General features: G+C 48.9%; 4 protein-coding genes across 7 annotated transcripts in view; 2 read left to right on the forward strand and 2 right to left on the reverse strand.

Moving 5' to 3' along the window:
- Nucleotides 1-650, reverse strand: part of LOC104998686 (UPF0723 protein C11orf83 homolog) — a 1,392-nt gene extending 742 nt beyond the window's left edge. The window contains exon 1 of the mRNA XM_010854009.1: nt 61-650. Coding sequence (XP_010852311.1) covers nt 61-288 — 228 coding nt within the window. The 5' untranslated portion in view covers nt 289-650. The remainder of the gene's footprint in view (nt 1-60) is intronic.
- Nucleotides 651-3,887: 3,237 nt separating this feature from the next.
- Nucleotides 3,888-5,416, reverse strand: METTL12 (methyltransferase like 12). 4 transcript variants are annotated; one of them, XM_010854014.1, is made up of 4 exons: nt 5,326-5,416; nt 4,975-5,044; nt 4,723-4,856; nt 3,888-4,560 (listed from the first exon to the last, which is right to left on the reverse strand). In XM_010854014.1, exons 3-4 carry the CDS (start codon nt 4,787-4,789, stop codon nt 3,905-3,907), a joined length of 723 nt encoding a protein of 240 aa, XP_010852316.1. In that variant the 5' UTR covers nt 4,790-4,856; nt 4,975-5,044; nt 5,326-5,416; the 3' UTR covers nt 3,888-3,904. The 4 variants fall into 4 exon arrangements, with proteins under 4 accessions (XP_010852316.1, XP_010852315.1, XP_010852317.1 ...); XM_010854013.1 differs by having other exon boundaries at nt 4,963-5,044; nt 5,326-5,350; XM_010854015.1 differs by lacking the exon at nt 4,975-5,044 and having other exon boundaries at nt 4,723-4,926; nt 5,326-5,359.
- Nucleotides 5,417-5,461: 45 nt separating this feature from the next.
- On the forward strand, nt 5,462-8,849 carry LOC104998687 (chromosome unknown open reading frame, human C11orf98). The gene is made up of 4 exons (XM_010854011.1): nt 5,462-5,543; nt 5,686-5,810; nt 7,991-8,088; nt 8,171-8,849. The coding sequence occupies exons 1-4, from the start codon at nt 5,505-5,507 to the stop codon at nt 8,278-8,280; spliced, it is 372 nt and encodes a 123-aa protein (XP_010852313.1). The 5' UTR covers nt 5,462-5,504; the 3' UTR covers nt 8,281-8,849.
- Nucleotides 8,850-14,553: 5,704 nt separating this feature from the next.
- Nucleotides 14,554-17,287, forward strand: part of INTS5 (integrator complex subunit 5) — a 4,689-nt gene continuing 1,955 nt past the window's right edge. The window contains exons 1-2 of the mRNA XM_010854055.1: nt 14,554-14,691; nt 16,051-17,287. Coding sequence (XP_010852357.1) covers nt 14,612-14,691; nt 16,051-17,287 — 1,317 coding nt within the window. The 5' untranslated portion in view covers nt 14,554-14,611. The remainder of the gene's footprint in view (nt 14,692-16,050) is intronic.

Consider the following 17,287-nt stretch of genomic DNA (forward strand, 5'->3'; position numbering starts at 1 on the left):
GCCACCAGCCCGGGGTTCTCCGCCCGCCCACCCCACCTCTGCCTCCCCAACTGCTCCCACCTTCAGCATCGCCTGCTTCCGCTCCTCACCCGGGGTCACAAGGGCAAAAAGCGCGGTGCCCACGCCAGCCCCGGCGCCCAGCAGTGCGCCCACGAGCAGCAGCTTGCGCAGGGTCGTCATGGTCGACAGCGCAACCAGCGAGAGGACCTCTGGAGCCTCCAGTAGCCCATCCGGGCCGCCGCGACGACTTAATCTGCGCAGGCTAGAGCGCCCCACACAAGAGACCATAGAGACGGGCCCGGGCTAGAGAGGACCTAATCGGAGAAATGTTTCGAATCTGAAGCGTCTAGGTCTTAAGACTAGTTTAGCTGAGAAGGTTGAGCACGTCAAGAGGTGTTGGGACCCAGGGCTGAGGGTGGGACCCCTTGTCATGAAATCCCGAGTAGGATTGCTAACGGGAGAGTGTCTTCATGGTTACTGGGAGTTTGACAATTGCCCGGTTCCGGAATGTCCAGATCAATAGAGGGCTAAGCCTGTGCTCTGTAGTTTCCTAGGATTACTTGTGCTTTATCCAAACCGCAGTATGTAATGACGTCCACGTGTTTATAAACATCAGTCTGTTGACTCCCTTCAATCTCTTCAATCCTAAACACTGAAAAACCAAGTGTACCGGATGGGGAAAATGATATATTAATACATTTTCCTTTTATTTTACTTAGTAAAAGCAAACATTACCCTTCTCTTAGGTAAATAATCTTGGCTTTTTTTTTTTTTAACCATGAAAACCATGGATGTTGTGTAACTTACCGAATTCTAGTTTGGTGAAGAAAACACCTCTTAGTTGTGTGACTCTGGATAAGTCATTTAAGTTCTTTGTTTTACAGTTTCTGCATGGGAAAATGAGGCTAATAACAGTGCATATGGACATGTTAATGGACATGAATTTGAGCAAACTCTGGGAGATAGTGAAGGACAGGGAAGCCAGGCATGTTGCAGTCCATGAGGTCGCAAAGGGTCAGCCATGACTTAGTGGTTGACCAACAACATCTCACAATTTTAGGATAATTAAACAATTTATATGACATGCATTTAAAACAGTTCCTGGTATCAACTACAGATTGGCACTTGCCAAGAGCATTTGCCAGTGACTGAACAGCAACAGTCACTGTTGGATGGGTGGATGGCATCACTGATTGGATCAACATGAGTTTGAGCAAGCTTCAGGGAAGCCTGGTGTGCTGCAGTCCATAGGGTCATAGAGTCGGAGGCGACTGAGCTAAATGAACAAAAACAAGAAGGGCATTTGCCATCTGCCTGTGTTGCTGCAACTGCTGACCTCTACACTCCCTAAAGGGAATTCAGGGTGGAGAGTGAGGCACTCTGTGCCCCAGGGAAACTGGTGGAACAGGTCTTTTAACTAGTTAGATATTTTCAGGAACTGATTTCATGATTTCATTTCTTGCATCTCCTCTAGAAAAGCACTAAATCCCTTCATGCTGATGTCAGCTCCTCCTCCTGACTAGCAGAAAACCTTTTACAAAATGAGTGCTTGATTGCACTGAACTCCCCCTTCACGAAAATCTTATATTTTGACTTTCTCCACTGCTTCTTTGGAGCAGTCTCTCAGACCTGTCTGAGGGACTGTCTCCTGGGTTGCAGTCTTCATTTTGCCCCAAATAAAACTTCACTCACAACTCTCACGTTGTGCCTTTTTTTTTTTAGTTGACACTATATAAATATTCATTAAATAAGATACCAAGAAATGTGAACTTGGAAGACCCTGTAAGAATCAGGAAATTTCAAACTCATTATTGAAGCTCTTTACTCACAGGGCTTTAATCCAAATGCCCTCCTTAACTCCTACTCCTCCTGCCTTTCTCTGTGTCACCAGAGTGAGTGCGCCTCCCTGGTGGCTCAGACCGTAAAGAATCTGCCTGCAATGTGGAAGATCCCCTGGAGAAGGAAATGGCTACCCACTCCAGTATTCTTGCCTGGAGAATCCCATGGACAGAGAAGCCTGGCAGGCAATACAGTCCGTGGGGTCGAAAAGAGTCTTACACGACTGAGCGCCTAGCACTTCACTTCATCCCACCTCCTGGCATTGGCCCCTCCCCTGGAAGGTCCATAATCTCCTTTCAGCTTCCTCTCCTCAGAAGTGATTAAGGGGCTCGGCTCCAAAGCGATTAAAGGAGCAGTCTGTGGGGTGCACTGGGCAGGGGTGCTCTACTGAGTTCAATTGTCCTGCATTCTAGAATCAGCACCCATGGCCCTTGTGCCAGGGAGCAGTGAGGATGGGCCTTGGCCTAGAGATAGCCCAGGCTCTTCCCAGCGTGCAGACAGTCCTAGACTGACCAACCCGCTTTGGAAGGACAAAGGAGAAATTGACAGGGTTGAAGGTCACCAGGATGTTCAGGTTAGTACTTTCCCACCTTGCGTCCTGCTGTTGGTTCACCCTCCACTTTGGCCCGGTTCCCCTGCTGTGCCTATCCAGGTTATGTGTCCGCAGACCCGCCTCCCCTCCATTGTGGTGGAAGCCTCTGAGGTGAGTGAAGAGAGTGGGGAGCTCCGGTGGCCACACGAGGAGCTGCTGCTGCTGACTGACGATGAGGAAGAGGAGGTCGAGGTGTTCTTCCAGGACCAAAGTGAAGAACCAGGTGAGGGAGGAGGCTCATTCAAATGGGGCTGTTGCGAACTGAATGTTCTAAGCAAAACAAGAGGGACAACTTAGTTGTGTCCCCTGCATTAAACAGCACCCAGTAGGTGCCCAGTAAACATCGTGAAGAGAAATGTAGAGGTGGGAGAGAAAAGTCAAGGTGGCTGAGGGACTTCCTTGACGGTCCAGGTCCAGATCCAGTGGTTGGGACTCTGAGCTTCCACCTCAGGGAGTGGGAGGAAAGGGCTCAGGTTAGATCCCCATCTGTGGAATTAAGATTCCATGTGCCGTGCAGCTTGGCCAAAAAAATGAAAAAAGTTAAGGTGACTGGCAAAGTTGATGAATTTTTTAATTTTTTTTTGGCCACCATGCCACACAGCTTGTGGGAGTTAGGCTCTTCACTTCAATTGCTGTATTATTTTTATAAGCAAAAAGAATTAAACAAATTTACCTCAAAAAAAAAAAAAAAAAAAACCCCAGTCAGGTACCAGGTATATTTTTCTCTGTTCTTTTATTATGTATTTTTCATTGTTAATGGGTTCTTTAACTCCCAGGCTGGACTTGGAGCTCCCTGGACCCTAAGTCTCCTTTAAGAACCTTTAACCCAGAACTCAGCTGGGGGCAGGAACAGGTAGATCAAGATGCCTCCTGGATCCCAGAGGACACAGACTGTCAGGAAGCCCCCAATCCCTGTCCTCTCTGGGACCCACCATCAAGCTCCCATGTCTGCAGAAGCTGCTTTGTGGAATATTCCCATTTCCTGCCTCCCAGGAGCTTTGAGGGTAAGTATCACTTTCTCCCTCAAACATTTTACCTAGGTTTTTGAAGTCCTTCCATCCATCCCTTCAGTCTTCCTCATCTACAAGTGAGAAAAATGGGGCTTAAAGGTTAGACCCCAGGGTCACACCAGTGATAGTCAAGGAATCTGAATTAAGAACTCTCGTCTGTGCTTTTAAGATTTCAACTAGTTGGAGATGGGAAATAACCCACTTGTACGTTTTCTATTTAGCACTCATTTTGTGCCTGGCACTGCTAAATGTTTCACCTGTCAACTGTATGTAATCACATAACTTCAGGTATTATTCCAGCCTTGCAGGTGAGTAAATGGGGCACAGAAATATTCAGTACCAGGTGCACCCATCTAATAAATGTGGAAACCAGCACCCAAATTTTCCAGTCATCTTGCAAAGACAAAAGTTTTCTCCACCTCCTCACCAAACGGAAAACAGTAAGATCAGGTCTAAAACATCTTTAATCAGAGCCTTGAACCACATAAGCAAAGTAGGTGATGCCCCTGAAAGGGCCCAGCTCCTGCACTGTCACAGTCCAGCCCTGGGACCCTTTCTCTAGGCAGGGGAGCCGCACATCAGGATCCTCATCTGAGAACTGAATCAGGGTCCCCTGGGGGCTTAGGACCCTCAGACATTCTGCCAGGAGCTGGTAAGCCCCAGGCAGACCACCCCGGGCAACAGCATCCCAGGTGCCCTTGTCCAGGACTAGCTGAAAGAAGCCTGAGGAAGCCACTGGCTGCAGATTCTGGCCATCAGCCTGCATGAAATGGAGGCTTGACTCAGGGTGTCCAGGGCACAGGGGTGTTTGGCCTTGGCCACCTTCCAGGAGACTGTTCATGTGGGCCACTGCTACGGGAGAGAAGTCCACCCCCAACACGTCCACGGGGTGCGGGCATGTGGTATAGAGGCCTGGACACAAGCTGGAGGTCCCACAGCCCACGTCCAACACCCGGGGTGGACAGGCAGCCCATGATTTCTCCAGCAGCGGCAGCAGGAGCCCCTGGGCTTCTTCGTATCCAAAGAACCAGTCGAAGGTGCGGACGCTGCCCTGACGGGGTTGGGCGTGGAGCTTATCCCAGAGGGAGCGGTCTGCCAGGCAGCTACCAGCCAGGGAACCTGCGGACGAGGGGAAGACACGCATCACCCAGCGCCCGGTTCTTTCAAACTGCTGCAAAATCGGCGCCATGTGCCCTGGGGTTTTCAGCGTCACAATTTCAATGACCAGACTCTTGGGTAACGAAGAGCCCAGCTTGCCCTCCCAGTGTCCACCTTCCCTACCCGCCACGGTGCGGCGCGTCCCCGCCGCCAGGCTCGCCAGATGGAGGGTTCGGCGCAAAGCAGCCATCCGGAGGTGCCGGCAAGGTCGCCCAGAGAAACTTGTGTGAAAATGTCGCCCGTACTCCGGCTGGGGCCTGAGATCCAAGGGAAGATTTGCAAAATCCGCTGTGCGGAATGACGCATAAAGCTTCCCTAACCCTGCAGCTTCGGAAAAAGAGAATGCGGACACAAACTTAGTACCGTACGAATGACCTTTATTGTTTGCAGCGGGAAGTGGAAGAGGGGATATGGCAGCTCCGGCTCTTGGGGTGGCTCCACAGACCTGAAATCAAAGGAGAAGGTGTGAGTACCCCCGGGAGGAGTCTGCTGAACCTCGGTTCTGCCCTGCTCCTTGGAGCTCTGTGTCCCGGCGCTTGAGGATAGAACCGGCGGACAGCTGGCCGCCGGTACCGAAGACATGACGCCGAGGGAGCCAGAGCCCGTTCTCTCTACCTCCGTACATTACGCGGAACGGGACTGCACGCCCGACCCGCGCCAAGAAAAGGAGGGTCCACAGGCACCGTCCCCACTCCCCAGGAACACCAGCCGGACACCCACACCTACCAGACCACACTCAATCAGTCGCCGCCCTCGAAAAGGCTTATGCGCGAGCCGGGTTCATTTATATAGTGCCAGGGCCCGCCCTCGAGTTGCGATTGGCTAGCACAGAGCTGAGGGCGGGGCGCACACGGACCCTGCGCACAACGGAAACGTGGACCCGGAGCCGGCCTAGCGGCGCAGCTATGGGTGCTCCGAGTGGAAAGATCAACCGGCCGCGAACGGTGACTCTGGGACCCCCGACATGGTTTCCCAAGCGTCCCAGAGCCTTTATTCTCGCCCGAGATGGAGTCTATGGGCCAGTGTCGCCGGGTGCGGGGTCCCAGGTCGCAGCCGCCCTCTGATTAAGCATCTTCCTCTCCCCAGGAGCTGAAGAAGAAGCTGTTCAAGCGACGACGAGTGTTGAACCGGGAGCGGCGACTGAAGCATCGGGTGGTCGGAGCTGTGATAGACGAAGGACTGATTACGCGGCACCACCTCAAGAAGCGGGCGTGAGTGCCAGACCCTCTCTCCCTGCGTCCTCCCCCATCAACCCTCCTTCCCTCCTTGTCGAGCTCCGGAGTAGCTTAACACCATTTTGCTTTCCTTGTATACTCACACTTACGCAAGGAAAGTTTGTGCCTAAACTTTGTTAGCCTCTCATTATACCTGTAACTTGCAACCTTTTTTTGGTTCTTGGACCCCACTGAGAATCTAAGGAGAACTGTGGCCCCAGCCTCCCCAAGTAACATATATTCACACAGATTTCCTATAAGTAAATTTAAAAGCGTACACATGAGTGTGTGGTGAATCATTCGATGAATTTTCACAAAGGTTCATGTGGGATATTGCATAGAAGTTTCAAGGCCACTTGAGTTCTTGTAGAAGACTTCCCATCCCATTCTTTCACTGACTTGTTTACTATAATATTTACTTTATGAATTGGCATAATAAATATATTTGGTCCCTGTTGGGTTTCTGACAGAGCTAAAGCCATTGGAATTTGCTGAGTGATAAGAGTGCCTTTTATTTCAAAAGGATCCCCTTTTGAGCACACCTGAACTTAAGCTAGGAGAAGGCAATGACACCCCACTCCAGTACTCTTGCCTGGAAAATCCCATGGACGGAGGAGCCTGGTAGGCTGCAGTCCATGGGGTCGCTAAGAGTCCGACACGACTGAGCGACTTCCCTTTCACTTTTCACTTTCATGCATTGGAGAAGGAAATGGCAACCTACTCCAGTGTTCTTGCCTGGAGAATCCCAGGGACAGGGGAGCCTGGTGGGCTGCCGTCTATGGGGTCGCATAGAGTCGGACACGACTGAAGTGACTTAGCAGCAGCAGCAAACTTAAGCTGGGCTTCCCTGTTGGCTCAGACGGTAAAGAATCCGCCTGCAATGCTGGAGACCTGGGTTTGATCCCTGCATTGGGAAGATCCCCTGGAGGAGGGCAACCCACTCCAATATTCTCGCCTGGAGAATCCCCATGGACAGAGGAGCCTAGCAGGCTGCCATGGGGTTGCAAAGAGTTGGACACAACTGAGCAAAGAACTAAGCACAAATTTATGCTAATAGTGATTTAGGGTGGGGCTGGTCATCCAAAAGAAGACATGATTAGAGGACTGGAAATTTAAGCCCTATGCACTGACCTTTGAGAAGAGGGCAGGTGCTGGAGATTAAGCTCTATAAAACCTCTTGATAGCTTCCTGATTGGTGAACAGGTGGAGGTGCTGAGAAGGTTTAGCTGGAGAAGGCATGGGAACTCTGGTCCCTTCCATACCTTGCCCTATGCCTCTCTTCCATCTGACTGTTCCTGAGTTGTTCAGTTCAGTTCAGCTCAGTCGTGTCCAACTCTTTGCGACCCCATGAATCACAGCATGCCAGGCCTCCCTGTCCATCACCATCTCTTGAGTTCACTCAAACTCACATCCATTGAGTCAGTTGGCTATCCATTGGTCATCCAGCCATCTCATCCTCTGTCGTCCCCTTCTCCTCCTGCCCCCAATCCCTCCCAGCATCAGTCTTTTCCAATGAGTCAACTCTTCGCATGAGGTGGCCAAAGTACTGGAGTTTCAGCTTTAGCATCATTCCTTCCAAAGAACACCCAGGGCTGATCTCCTTTAGAATGGACTGGTTGGATCTCCTTGCAGGTTGGATCCTGAGTTGTATTTTATAGTAAATCAGTAAATGCAAGTATGTTTCCCTGAGTTCTGTGAGCCTTTCTAGCAAATTACTGAGTTTGAGAAGGGGATCATAAGAACCGAATTTATGGCTGGCCAATCAGAAGTCTAGGTGACAACCTGGATTTGTGATTGGTATTTGAAGTGGGGGAAACCCTGTGGAACCAAGCCCTTAACCTGTGGTGTCTGATGCCATCTCCAGGTATATAGTGTCCAAATCAAATTTAAATTTGTAGGACGCCCAGTCTGTGTTCACTGCAAATACGGAGAATTACTTGATGTGGGAAAACCTACCATATCTGGTGGCAGAAGTATCAAGGATGAGAGGAGGAAAAGTTTCCACTCGATACTAAATTTTAGCAATTAATGTTACTTTATGTATGTGTTAAGGTTAGTTTTAAGTAAGGTAACAGTTCTTTAACTTAGATCCAAAGACCTTTCCAGTAACCAGAACCACTGTGTGGTCTGTTTTGGTTCAGATTCATCTGGTATTTTTGCTCCTACCAACCCTTTAGGTCCAGTGCACGTGCCAACATTACTCTGTCTGGGAAGAAGCGCAGAAAACTCCTCCAGCAGATCCGACTTGCCCAGAAAGAGAAAGCAGCCATGGAAGGTGAGGCTAGGGCCCAGAAGCTGGGGTGATACAGCCTGGACTCATTCGGGTTCTTTAATGCTTCCTCTTTTCCTTTGTTCAGTGGAAGCCCCTCCTAAGCCAACCAGGACTAGTGACCCACAGCCCAGATCAAAAAAGAAGACAAAAGCCCCCCAGGATGTAGATATGGAGGACCTTGAAGATAAGAGCTAAATTTGAATCTCACACCCTTTCCACCAGAAGATTCTCAAGCTGGAGCCAAGAGGACTCGATGGTTATTTCAGATGATTTTGGAGAAAGCATTGCTCCTTTTCATTCTCCCCGTATACCTCTTCCCTAATGGCCTACTGACCTGCCCTGGAGGGATGTATTGAGAAAAAGAGAGTAGAAAAGAAAAATTGGAGAGGAAGTCCTAAGCAGTCAACTGCATTTGTAATAAAGCCCCCTCGTTCCCACTGAGATGTGTGTGATTAAATGTGGAAATTGGGATGGGAGAAGGAAAAGGGGCTGTGAGTGTGGAAACAAGACAACTGGAAAACAGGACTCACAGCACTTACTTGAGCAAAGGCAACAAGAAGTTAAGCTCCCTGGTGGCCCTGTCTCCCCAGTGACAAAATTTCTAACAAAACAGGATTATTGTAGAGATGTCAGAGGAGGCAAGGCTCCTGATATCAGCCCTGCCACCTCCACTGTGTGACCAGGGTGGACAAGTGACCGTGATTATCTCTGCTTCCATTGCTGATTATAGTTTTAATAAAGTGAACATTATTTTTCCCTTTTTATGCTCAGAAATTCTGTTTGTTGGAAGCCAGGGCTGGGGTGGTTAATTAAAGTGAGAAGCTGAATGTGCAGAGATGTGGTCACTGGGGAAAGAGCAACTCTCTCCCTGCCCTGTTTAATCAGTGCAAGCTTCCTGGAAGAAGGGATTTTGAAAATTTCAAACCTTCAGTAAAGTTAAGAGATTAGCACAATGAGCCCTTATGTATGCACTCTACCTCGGTTTACCAGTTTTTAACATTTCTCTCGCTATGCTTGATCTCCCTACCTGCTTGCAAATATGTGTTTGTTCAAGTACATATCACTGTTGTCTTTGCTGACTCATTTGAAAGTCAGTTGCAGGTGAGATTTTATCCCTAAGGCTATGTTTCTATATAGCCAAAACACCTAAGACACTTAACATTAGTGGAATAGCTAAAATTCAGTTTTTCATATTCAAATTTCCTCAGTTGTCCCAACAATATTCCTTATAACTGCTTATTGTTTCCTCAATCCAGAAACCATTAAGAATCACATACTATTTAACTGTCATGCCCCTTTAGTCTTCAAATGAAAAGAGTACTCCTACCTTGTCTTAGATGACTGGTATTTTTTGAAGAGTCCAGCTCAAATAAAAGAGTATCTCACAATCTGGGTTTGTCTGAGTGTTTCTGTGCATTTCCTCATCATTAGTTGTAGGTTAGGCATTTCTGGGAAGAATTTGATGTAGGATATTGTGCACTTCTCATGGCATATCATCAGGAAGTATGTGTTGACTGAAAAATACACAAGATTGCGGGCAGGAGAAAGGGGCAACAGGATGAGATGGTGGGATGGCATCACCAACTCAGTGGACATGAATCTGAGCAAAATCTGGGTGATAGTGAAGGACAAGGAAGCCTGGCACGCTGCAGTTCATGAGGTTGGAAAGAGTCGGACACGACAGCGACAGAACAGCAACAAAAAGTTGAGAATTATGTTTGATTTGGCAGACTTGCAGAGGACTTAAAAGCCCAGAAGACAGCCTCTCAGATGACTGAAGGACTGCTCCCAAGAGGTAAGGGAGGAGCCTAGATAGTTTTTGTGACAAAAATCCGGTAGTCAGGAACTCCCCTGGTGGTCCAGTGGCTAAGACTCTGAGCTGTCAGTGGGGCCCTGGGTTTGATCCCTGGTCAGGGAGCTAGATCCCACTTGCCATAACTAAGACCCTGTGCAGCCAAATAAATACAAATATTTTTTTAAAAATCAGACCATCAAAGATTATCATTAATTAGAATTAGACTTCTCAGGACATTCCTGGTGATTCAGCACTTAGGAGTCCATGCTTCCAATGCAGTGGATGATGCTTCCATCTCTGGTCAGGGAACCAAGATTCCCACAAGCCTCAGCCAAAAGAGAAACTTATAGCAAAACACTAGACCTTTCGAGTTAATGAACCTAGTGCTCTTTTGTTTTTTCACTCTTTTGCTATGCACCTTAACTATCTATGGCCAGTATCCTGTTCTTTTCCTTCCTGAATTCCCTCGGGGTTCACCTCTGGGGATGGCTGCAGAGGTTGTCCTCGTTTGATGGCCAGAGACCCTTACGGGTGACTATAGTGGCTGACTGGTTGATGGTCACAAGATTTTTTTTCTGATAGGCAACATTTTTTGTTCACATGTAATGTCAATTTGTCTCATTGGTTCTTCTAAGTGTTAAGTGGGTATCTGTTAGATTTCTCCACTGTTAAAGTATTCTTTTCCTTTACAATTAATAAGCAATCCATGGGGGCTTCCCTGGTGATCCAGTGGCTAAGATTCTGAGCTCCCAATGCAGGGGGCCTGAGTTCAATCCTTGGTCAGGGAACTAGATCCCATATGCTGCAACTGAAGATCCTACATGCCACAACTAAGACCTGGCACAGCCAAATAAATGAATTAATAAGCATTGTTTTAAAAAAGCAGTCTATGAGTGATACTTTGAGACTATATGATTTTCCTATTCCCAATGACATCGCAACAATGGTTTTAGTATCCATGCATCTGTGGTACTCATTTGATATACTCTGTAAAGGAAACCCCTACTCTCTTTTTTTAAAAAAAATATCATTTAGGTTGTTTTTCAATGTTTTAATCATGTTACTATCAATTTTTCATGCTCAAAATCATACCAAACTGACCAGCCAGCCTCTTTAAGGAGCTTCCTGTGGCTTCCCTTGTGGCTCAGCTGGTAAAGAATCCTCCTGCAATGAGGGAGACTTGGGTTCGATCCCTGGATTGGGAAGATCCTCTGGAGAAGGGAAAGACTACCCACTCCAGTATTCTGACCTAGAGGATTCCATGTATAGTCCATGGGGTCGCAAAGAATCGAACACGACTGAGCAACTTTCACTTTCACTTTGTGTCCTTTGGGCTTTCCAGGTGGCTCAGTGGTAAAGAACCTGCCTGCCAACGCAGGAGACTCAGAAGATGTGGGTTCCATCCTTGGGTTGGGAAGATCCCCTGGAGGAAATGGCAACCCACTCCAGTGTTCTTACCTGGAGAGTCCTATAGACACAGGAGTCTGGTAGGGTTGCAAAGAGTCAGACATGGCTGAGCTACAGAGCATGCATGGATGCTGTGTCCTTTTGATACACCATCAGTATTTGAGCACTTTCTTGCTGTTGGGCACAATATGTTCCAGGCTCACCTGCTTCTCCTGGTCTAAAACTTGGTATCAGCCATTTTCCCAGGGAAACAGTATTATGTCCAGTTTTGAATACAGAAAGGAAAAAGTGCTAGTGTGAAACTGAACTGTATTCAAGTGAAGTAGAGGGGAGAAGCTGAGGGGAGAAGGAAAGGCAATTTCAACATCTTGGTATCCCCATTACCCTGAATAATTTTCTTCTACCCCTATGCCTAAGGTGGGAAGGAGCTTGCTGAGCTCAAAGTAGAGTTTCTGTATCTGGTATTGTGCTAAGCTCTTAATACAAATAATCTGCAGTGATCTCTGCAAAAAGCTTGTGAGAAACATACCCATTTTACAGATAAGGAAAGGGGCTCCAAAACAGCTGAGTCACTTGCTCACGGTAACATTGCCATTAAATAGCAGACAGGAATCCAGATCTAACTCCAAAACAAGCACCCTTAGATTATGAAATCTTTAGGGGCAAGAACCACATAATAGTCTCATAGCTGGAAGAACTCCCCTGGTTCAAAAGTCACTTCTCACAGATCAAAAGTTGAGGCTGAGAGAAGGAAAGTATTGGGTCCAAGCCTGAAGCAGAGCTGGAAGCAGAAACTGTCTCATATTTACTCTCCTAGAACACATATTTTATGAATGCTTGAACTTCTAAAATCTAAGAACAAATATAGAACCACGAGAATTAATCATTTAGCTTTTAAAACACAGTCACAGGGCTTCCCTGGTGGCTCAGAGATAAAGAATCTGCCTGTCATTGCAAGGGACATAGGTTCGATCCCTAGTCCGGGAAGATCCCATATGTCAAGGAGAAACTAGGCCCATGCCCCACAACTATGGAACCTGTGCTCTAGAGCCCAGGAGCTGCAACTACTGAAGCCCGAATGTCCTAGAGCCTGTGTTCCACAACAAGAGAAGCCGCTGCAATGAGAAGACCCTGCACTGTGGAGCCCAAGATCTGCTATTACAGTAGCCCCTGCTTGCCAAAACTGGAGAAAAGTTTACGCAGCAGTGAAGACCCAGCACAGCCATAAGTAAATAAAATCTTTTTAAAACCCTATTTTAAAACACTGTCACTTCAAAGATACCTTTAGGACCTACCATCTGCTGATCTTCTAACTCACACTTCCATTGAGAACAGTAAGCTGTCTGGTTAATAAATGCCTCAGAACCTACTTTCCCTTTCTTTCATCTAAGCAACTATTAGGAACCTACTTAAAAAAAGACAACAAAAAAACCCCCAAACCTACCAAGTGCCAAGCAGACACCATTGTATGTGATGACGGTGAAGCCTTTAACAAAAGCGGGAACTACCTGTTGCCGAACACTTATCTTCTAGAGTTCATTGAAGAAAGAAAATAAAAACAGCAATTGCATGTATAACGTTTACCTACCATTGCAGACACCAAGTGTTATACAGTAATACTATTTCCTGGTTTCAATTTTCACAAGCAGCCCCTGGAGTAAGTGTACTATTAATCATCGTAATTTCCGGAAAAGGAAGCAGGTACAGAAGGCAATGGCACCCCACCCCAGTACTCTTGCCTGGAAAATCCCATGGATGGAGGAGCCTGGTAGGCTGCAGTCCATGGGGTCGCTAAGAGTCGGACACGACTGAGCGACTTCACTTTCACTTTCATTCACTGGAGAAGGAAATGGCAACCCACTCCAGTGTTCTTGCCTGGAGAATCCCAGGGACGGGGGAGCCTGGTGGGCTGCCGTCTATGGGGTCGCACAGAGTCGGACACGACTGAAGCGACTTAGCAGCAGCAGCATAGACAGCTTAACTGAAGCACACAGTCCGTTAGCGGAATAGCTGGAATTTGATCTCGATAGACGGGTTGAGGAAGGCTCTCTTGATAAGGAGTATTAGGTCCTTAGAAAGTTATCAAACTCTCTGCTGCAGGTGGGAGAAGGTTCCTCCTCTGGGAGACTGGGGAGCCTGAGAAGGCTTGTGGTGACAATTTAGAGCTGGGAGGACACCTTCAGCGTGGCCAGCTCAATTTATTTCAGGCTTCCTCCCGTTCATCTCTTTTCTTGTCTTCTCTTCATCTTCTTTTAGGGGTTTTCTCTCTTTACGCTTCTCCTCCTTCCTCTTTCCTTTAACTGCTTTTTCACCTTGTCTCTGGTTACTGATTAAAAGGTTTCCTAGAGCTTCCTTTTTTTTTTTTTAACCTCGAGAGTTGAACATTTTGTATTTTTGGCTTAATTAGGAAAATTAATGAAATCCAATTAAATGGTCTCAGATAGCTTTAGAGAAGTGAAGTCGCTCAGTCATGTCCGACTTTTTGTGACCCCATGGACTGTAGCCTACCAGGCTCCATCCATGAGATTTTCCAGGCAAGAATACTGGAGTGAGTTGCCATTTCCTTCTCCAGAGGATCTTCCTGACCCAGGGATCAAACCCGGGTCTCCCACACTGCAGGCAGACACTTTACCGTCTGAGTCACCAGAGAAGCCCTTCAGATAGCTTTCAGTTCAGTTCAGTTCATTTCAGTCGCTCAGTAGTGTCCGACTCTTTGCGACCCCATGAATCGCAGCACGCCAGGCCTCCCTGTCCATCACCATCTCCCGGAGTTCACTCAAACTCACGTCCATCGAGTCGGTGATGCCATCCAGCCATCTCATCCTCTGTCGTCCCCTTCTCCTCCTGCCCCCAATCCCTCCCAGGATCAGGGTCTTTTCCAATGAGTCAACTCTTCGCATGAGGTGGCCAAAGTATTGGAGTTTCAGCTTTAGCATCAGTCCTTCCAATGAACACCCAGGACTGATCTCCTTTAGAATGGACTGGTTGGATCTCCTGGCAGTCCAAGGGACTCTCAAGAGTCTTCTCCAACACCACAGTTCAAAAGCATCAATTCTTCGGCGCTCAGCTGTGTCAAAGACCCTTGCGAGGCGCGGGAGGGTGGAGAAAGGTTGCGTAGAAGGTGGGTCGACTTCCCGCTGTTACCGACGCAGCCTCTAACTGGGACGCCGACTCAAAGCGGAACCAATGTGTGAGGGTCACGAACAGCGCCGGATGGGTTTTCTTGAGAAGCCTTTTCGCTGGTTCCTTTCGGGTTTCCAGTCAGCGCGCATGCGCTCCCTGCGCTCCGCCGCTCCCGCCTCAGGCTCGGTCTAGGGCTCCGGGATGTCTGCGTTGTGCGACCCTCCCGGGGCCCCAGGGCCTCCCGGGCCTGCCCCGGTCACTCACGGTCCCGCGCCGCTCAGGTAGTCAGAGCCCCTGGCATCTTTCCCTCCCACGCGGTCCCGCGCCGATCCCCAGCTTTCTCGGCAGAAACCCGGATCCTACCTCGAGAACTCGCGTCGGGGTTCTCAGAGATTCCTGGTCCGGTCTTCCCCGAACTCAGGGACTGACTCACCAAAACTCTGGGCTCCAGTGCCCGCACTCCCAAGGTCTCGGTACTGCCTCCCTCTAAAGCCCAGTGTATAGTTACCCCCTATCCTGGCCTTGCTTTTCCAAGAGTTGGGAGTATCAATTCTTGGGAATCCGGGTGCCCTGTCCTTTTTAGACCCGAGCTAACGCAGAGTCCCCTGACTTCATGGGGACTCCCTGAGCACCCAGGCCCCCAGAATCCCACAGAATGCTTTCTAGCCTTTCCCTCGCCTTCCAACGGAGACACTCCCCTCACCGTTGAGTGGTTTTGGTTTTTGTTTTGGAGGAACCAGAGAGGAATGGCATAGTCAGAGCTTACCAGTCTCTAGAGGATGCTGTCTTCTTTGGCAGAAAACTCACGAAGAGGAAGGGAATTTTGTCTCTTCCCATGATACTGCCTCCTGAACCTCTTAGGACTGAACCCATATGTTTTAGGGTGGGAAGGGCTGGAAGGCATTACCTTGTCTCTGCCCTGGGCACCTTGGTTCCTGGAGCATATTGAGGGTACTGGGACGGTAGTGGTTGTTGATGTGGTGGAGTCCAAGTGGTGGGTGGTTAGGGTGCTTGCAGAATATGGAAAGAAGTTTGGGGAGGAAGAGCCCTTAATGAAGGGCAAATTTGGGCTTAGAATTTTCTTTCCATTAAGGGCAAAATCCAGGGTACTTGAGTTGTATGGAGGGGGGAGTGCTGTAAAGCTGAAAAGGTGTGTTTAAGGCAGATGTTATAGGAACACAAAATATACTTACTCAATTCAACGAATTATTATTTCCCATATTCCAGGGGCTCCAGGAGAAGGGGATTCAGTGTTGAAGAGCAGAGAACTGTTAACTACCCTCTTGGAGTTTAGAGTCTGATTATTTAACCTTGGTTTCCTTCTCTGTAAAATGGGATCATAATGGTACCTACCTTACTGGGTTGTTACCTGTATTGAAATAATACACGTAAAGTACTTAAAAGAGAACTTGATCTATTCCAGGAGTTACCTAATACTGATTCTGTTGTTATTAAAAGAAAAACAGCTTGCATTTATTAATTAGTGTGAACTAGATATGGTGCTTCCATACTTTGTGAACATTATGAGGGAGGTTCAGTTATCCCTATTTTACATAGAAAAATACTGAAGCTCACAGAGGGAATGTAACTTGTTCTACATCTTCCAACACTCTCACTCTGCTTTTTTTGCTTCCTTACAGTGCTCAGGAGCTGTCCCAGGAAATTAAGGCTTTTCTGACTGGTGTAGACCCTGTTCTGGGCCACCAGCTCTCTGCTAGGGAGCACGCTCGCTGTGGCCTTCTCCTGCTCCGCTCTTTGCCACCTGCTCGGGCTGCCGTGCTTGACCACTTGCGAGGTGTCTTCGATGAGAGTGTCCGGGCCCACCTGGCTACTCTGGATGAAAGCCCCGTGGCTGGCCCACCTCACCTCCGTCCACCCCCACCTTCCCATGTTCCTGCTGGGGGTCCTGGTCTAGAGGATGTGGTGCAGGAAGTGCAGCAGGTGCTGTCTGAGTTCATCCGGGCCAACCCGAAGGCCTGGGCACCTGTGATTAGTGCATGGTCCATTGACCTCATGGGGCAGCTGAGCAGCACTTACTCGGGCCAGCACCAGCGTGTGCCCCATGCCACTGGGTCTCTCAATGAATTGCTGCAGCTGTGGATGGGCTGTCGGGCCACACGCACATTGATGGACATCTATGTTCAGTGCCTCTCGGCTCTCATTGGCAGTTGCCCAGATGCCTGTGTGGATGCCTTGCTGGATACCTCCGTCCAGCATTCCCCACACTTCGACTGGGTTGTGGCACATATTGGCTCCTCTTTTCCCGGCACCATCATCTCTCGAGTTCTCTCGTGTGGCCTTAAGGACTTCTGCGTTCATGGTGGGGCTGGAAGTGGAGCTGGTGGCAGTGGTGGAGGCTCCTCTCAAACTCCCTCTGCAGACCCCTTCCCTGGATCTCCTGCCATCCCTGGGGAGAAACGGGTGCCCAAGATTGCCTCAGTTGTAGGCATCCTAGGGCACCTGGCCTCCAGGCATGGAGACAGCATCCGACGAGAGCTCCTCCGAATGTTCCACGATAGTCTGGCAGGGGGCACTGGTGGCCGGAGTGGGGACCCCTCCCTTCAGGCCACAGTTCCCTTCCTCCTGCAGCTAGCAGTCATGTCACCAGCTTTGCTGGGCACAGTCTCTGGAGAACTGGTAGACTGCCTTAAGCCCCCAGCCGTGCTGAGTCAACTGCAGCAACACCTGCAGGGATTTCCCCGAGAGGAGTTGGACAACATGCTGAACCTGGCCGTGCACCTGGTGAGCCAGGCCTCTGGGGCAGGTGCCTACCGCCTGTTGCAGTTCCTGGTGGACACAGCCATGCCTGCCTCTGTCATTACCACCCAGGGCCTGGCTGTGCCAGACACTGTACGTGAGGCGTGTGACCGGCTGATC

The sequence above is a fragment of the Bison bison genome, unplaced genomic scaffold (genome assembly GCF_000754665.1).
Source record: "Bison bison bison isolate TAMUID 2011002044 unplaced genomic scaffold, Bison_UMD1.0 scf7180017864334, whole genome shotgun sequence".
In the NCBI taxonomy this organism is placed as follows: domain Eukaryota; kingdom Metazoa; phylum Chordata; class Mammalia; order Artiodactyla; family Bovidae; genus Bison; species Bison bison.

What these genes read in the sequence shown, in the direction of transcription:
- METTL12 (XM_010854014.1), bottom strand. Translation starts at nt 4,789, where the DNA reads ATGGCTGCTTTGCGCCGAACCCTCCATCTGGCGAGCCTGGCGGCGGGG. An exon ending in GACGCGCCGCACCGTGGCGG is followed by an intron (nt 4,561 to 4,722) that starts GTAGGGAAGGTG and finishes CCTCGTCCGCAG; the next exon opens with GTTCCCTGGCTGGTAGCTGC.
- LOC104998687 (XM_010854011.1), top strand. Translation starts at nt 5,505, where the DNA reads ATGGGTGCTCCGAGTGGAAAGATCAACCGGCCGCGAACG. An exon ending in AGATCAACCGGCCGCGAACG is followed by an intron (nt 5,544 to 5,685) that starts GTGACTCTGGGA and finishes TCCTCTCCCCAG; the next exon opens with GAGCTGAAGAAGAAGCTGTT. An exon ending in CACCACCTCAAGAAGCGGGC is followed by an intron (nt 5,811 to 7,990) that starts GTGAGTGCCAGA and finishes CCAACCCTTTAG; the next exon opens with GTCCAGTGCACGTGCCAACA.